Source organism: Macrobrachium rosenbergii, chromosome 44 (genome assembly GCF_040412425.1).
Source record: "Macrobrachium rosenbergii isolate ZJJX-2024 chromosome 44, ASM4041242v1, whole genome shotgun sequence".
Taxonomy (NCBI): Eukaryota; Metazoa; Arthropoda; class Malacostraca; order Decapoda; family Palaemonidae; genus Macrobrachium; species Macrobrachium rosenbergii.
In genome coordinates this window covers 39,903,070-39,906,566 of record NC_089784.1, presented here as the reverse complement: position 1 = coordinate 39,906,566, position 3,497 = coordinate 39,903,070, and the positions used below count along the sequence as shown (strand labels likewise).

Sequence of the window (3,497 nt, the reverse complement as noted above, 5' to 3'; positions counted from 1 at the left end):
GCAAATAGCGTGGGGGACAATACCTGGGGACAGCCGGGGAACAGTACTTACCCGAGAGGTGGAAATGATCTGTCTCTTCAGTGACTTGGAGTTACTCACCTTTACCGCATCTCCACCTTCATCTTCCAGAGCCACCGACACTGCCATTATGTATCTCGTAAGTCCTTTTTCGTCTATACTCATGTACTTTGGTTATATTCTCTTTGAATATTTGTAACAACTAACGTATTATCATATCTGTTGCTTATATATGGTAGGGATAACTTTTGATTTTTTATCTGATTAGGAGGGTCATTTTCCTTATGAACACTTGCTGGAAGGTTCTGGATAGTTAGAAGATTTCCTGATTTTTTCTTAAATAAAGTAATTCTTTCTTGATCTAGAAAGAACACTAAAGAAATTACTTGCATATTATGTGATTTGTATAATTTTGCATGGGAATATTTGAAGCAGCTGACAAGTCGTTTACGTTGCTTTTAGGTAAGGAACATTGCTTTTGATGTCTTCATTCTCTGAAGTGAATCTTGGGCTGATGCGATGGAAGCATCTTGAAAAATTAGAGTACAGTTAGGAACAGCAATTAGGCAAGAGCTAGTACCTTAGCAGCTTTGAATTATAAATAATGTAAACAACGTTTAACATGAGATTCACAAGGAAAACAACCAAACTCAGATAGCGGCGGAAGTTGTGCCTGCTCTTATATTATCTTGTTTCTCCGACAAAACCCAGTTCTTTTTTTTTATAATTTGTTTTTAACTTGCGAGAGATCTGAATAAGACTTTGAGTTCCCACCTAAATATGCTAGTCTTAATGCCAATGATACATTTATAATTTTGATCTTTCTTCACTTTCTCGTCAGAGAGCTAATCCTACAGTAAGTCAACTCATCTAAACTTTTAAGACAGACATTTCATGACTTTTTCTCTAACCTTAACCTGTCGTCCAATACTTCCTCAGCGTTTCACATTCTGCGCCACTTTTGCTGATATTAATCTGACTTTATCTATTTCTTGATTTTCTTTTGAAAAACTGTCCTCAGATGCTCACCTTGTAGAAACACAGTCCTGTGGTATAATTGTCAATAGATTCTTCCTTAAAATTGTTCACACGAACTAGTGACGTAAAAGGGTTTTCTTTATATAATAAGCAAAAAAGAAAATTAGACATTCCTACCATACTCTGTCTTCTCAAGACTTATAAAGATATGCTTCGAATTTAGATTGAATTGACGTGAAATATCCCTCAGGCAGAAAGCGTCTAATGACACGACCCTCTCTTCTCAGACTTCATCCACTCCGTATAGCTCATGTGTTATTGCGCAAGTGCTTAAAGACTAAAAATTTATAATCGAAGATGAACTGGGTCATCGTGAGCCCCGGGAAGTCAACAGAATGAGTGAATATTCAAGGATGTCCTTGCAATGTGTTCTGCATGCATGCAAGAGTAACAGTACGATGTGAGCACATTGCCAGATAAATGAACACGTCTTCACGGAACGATCTGCAATAAACTATGCCAGAGCCTGAGGCGTTCAGAAAAAATGCTGAATGCTTCGAAGAGATAATTAACTAAATAAAGGACAGCAACAAAGTAAAGACCAAAACCAGTCAGATTTGTCTTTGTATATCACTATTGTTTCGAGTATCAACGACAATGTCCATCTGTTGGGATAATGCTTGGCTGCAGAATCGTACGTTTCCCCGATGGGTTTTTATTGTAAACATTTATTCAAAAGGGAGCAGTGTTATAGTCACAGAATTTCGAAACGGCATAATCTATTTCTTCTACTTCAGTTCCTAAATATGTAAACCTGTTTAAGGGCAGAAGTCTAGGGAAGAGTGCACAATACCAAACTTAAGCTCAAACGTCATTTATCGGATAAAATAAAAATGCATAATTTATATCAAACATGTGAGGTTAGATTATTACACCTAAATCAGTAAATGTGTTCAAGTGAAGTACACATAATGCCAAATTTAAGATATGCGTCACCTCCCGGAAAAAGATAGAAGTCGTTTTAGATAATCTCAAAGATTCTGCCCTAAAGGTATTAATCTGGTTACAACGTAGCTATTTCTATGAGACTAAAAATCGCCTTATATCTGTTCTCAGATTCTCTTCGCCGTCCTTTGCGCACTAGCAGCTCTGCCAAACATCGCCATTGCGGCAGCTATACCATCTCAAGTACCATCTCACGAAGCGACTCACGTCACAGCTGACTGCTCCAATAGAAGCAGCGAGGGCGAGTTTCTCTACGTGGTAGCCAACCATGAAGGTGGTGCCGAAAGGCTCAGTGACGAGGACTTGTAAGTGGTGCATAATTTTCATTATTACTTGAGACAGGGACAGGGTAGCAATCAAGGAGTCGGACTGCCAGGTGGGAAGAGACCGCAGGGAAAGGATGAAAAGTAAAAGGCAATAAACAGTGAAGCTGGTGACGAGGGGTCCCAGCAAGGAACCTCGAGTACTACTGTGCGGAGAGCAACTCACACAATAAGCGCTGGATCCCCGTGGGCACTTGAACATGGAACCCTTAATTTCTGGTGGCACTTGTTTTGTTTCTTTTAGTAATGAAATTCAGTTTTCATGTCACTCTGTCTCTTGGTTTTAAAAACCTGTAATCTATATTTTATTCCGTGTTTTTTGGTATCTCTGGGCAACGTTGCTTCTTTTCTTTTGTCCAAAGATATCAGAATCAAGATTAGCCATGTTGTGTGCCCCTTGCTAAGAGAGTCCTGTGTTAAAACTTTTCTGTCTTTTTGGATCAGAATCCAGTGTACTTCTTTCCTGTCTTTGTTTTCAGATTCCGGTATAATTCATTATCTGGTCTTTGGTAAGAGAACCTAGGATCATTTTTCTTCTGTCTTTGGTATCAGAAACCAATGTAATATGTTTCCCGTCTTAGGTATCAAAATACTTTGTAATAATACTCCTGCCTTTGATGTCAAATTGCAAAATAATCATTTCCCAGCCTTTTGTATCAGAATCCAGTAAAGGATTTATCCTATTTTTCTTATCAAAATCCAGTATAACTTGCTTCCTGTCTTTAGAGTCAGGATCCAGTGCAATTATTTCCTGTCTTTGGCATCCGAATCCAGTGTAACGTGTCCTATTTTTGGTATAAAAATCAAATATAATCTGTTTCCTGTCTTTGGTTTCAGAATCCAGTGTAATTTGCTTCTAGTCTTAGGTATCAGACCCTAGGGTAACTTGTCCCTGCCATTAGTATAAAAATTCAGTACAATTTGTTGCCTGTCTTGGAGAACAGAAACTAGGTAACATTTCCTGTTTTTGGTACTAGAATCCAGTAATAACTTTTCTCTGCCTTTGTATCAGAATCCAATGAAATTTCGTTCTTATCGTTGGCATCAAAAACCAGTGTAGCTTTTCCTTTCATGGCATAAAAATTCAGTATAATATGTTTCCTGTCTTTGGAATCAAACTCCAGTGAGACTCAATATCTTTGATATCAAAACGCAGTATAATTTGTTCCCTGT

The 3,497-nt window shown here is 38.0% G+C and overlaps 1 protein-coding gene across 1 annotated transcript in view; it reads left to right on the top strand.

The window, feature by feature from the left end:
- LOC136829548 (uncharacterized) overlaps positions 1 to 3,497 on the top strand; it is an 8,942-nt gene continuing 5,445 nt past the window's right edge. Inside the window, exons 1-2 of the mRNA XM_067088386.1 lie at positions 1 to 157; positions 2,113 to 2,306. Of these exons, the coding sequence (XP_066944487.1) occupies positions 65 to 157; positions 2,113 to 2,306 (287 nt within the window). The 5' untranslated portion in view covers positions 1 to 64. The remainder of the gene's footprint in view (positions 158 to 2,112; positions 2,307 to 3,497) is intronic.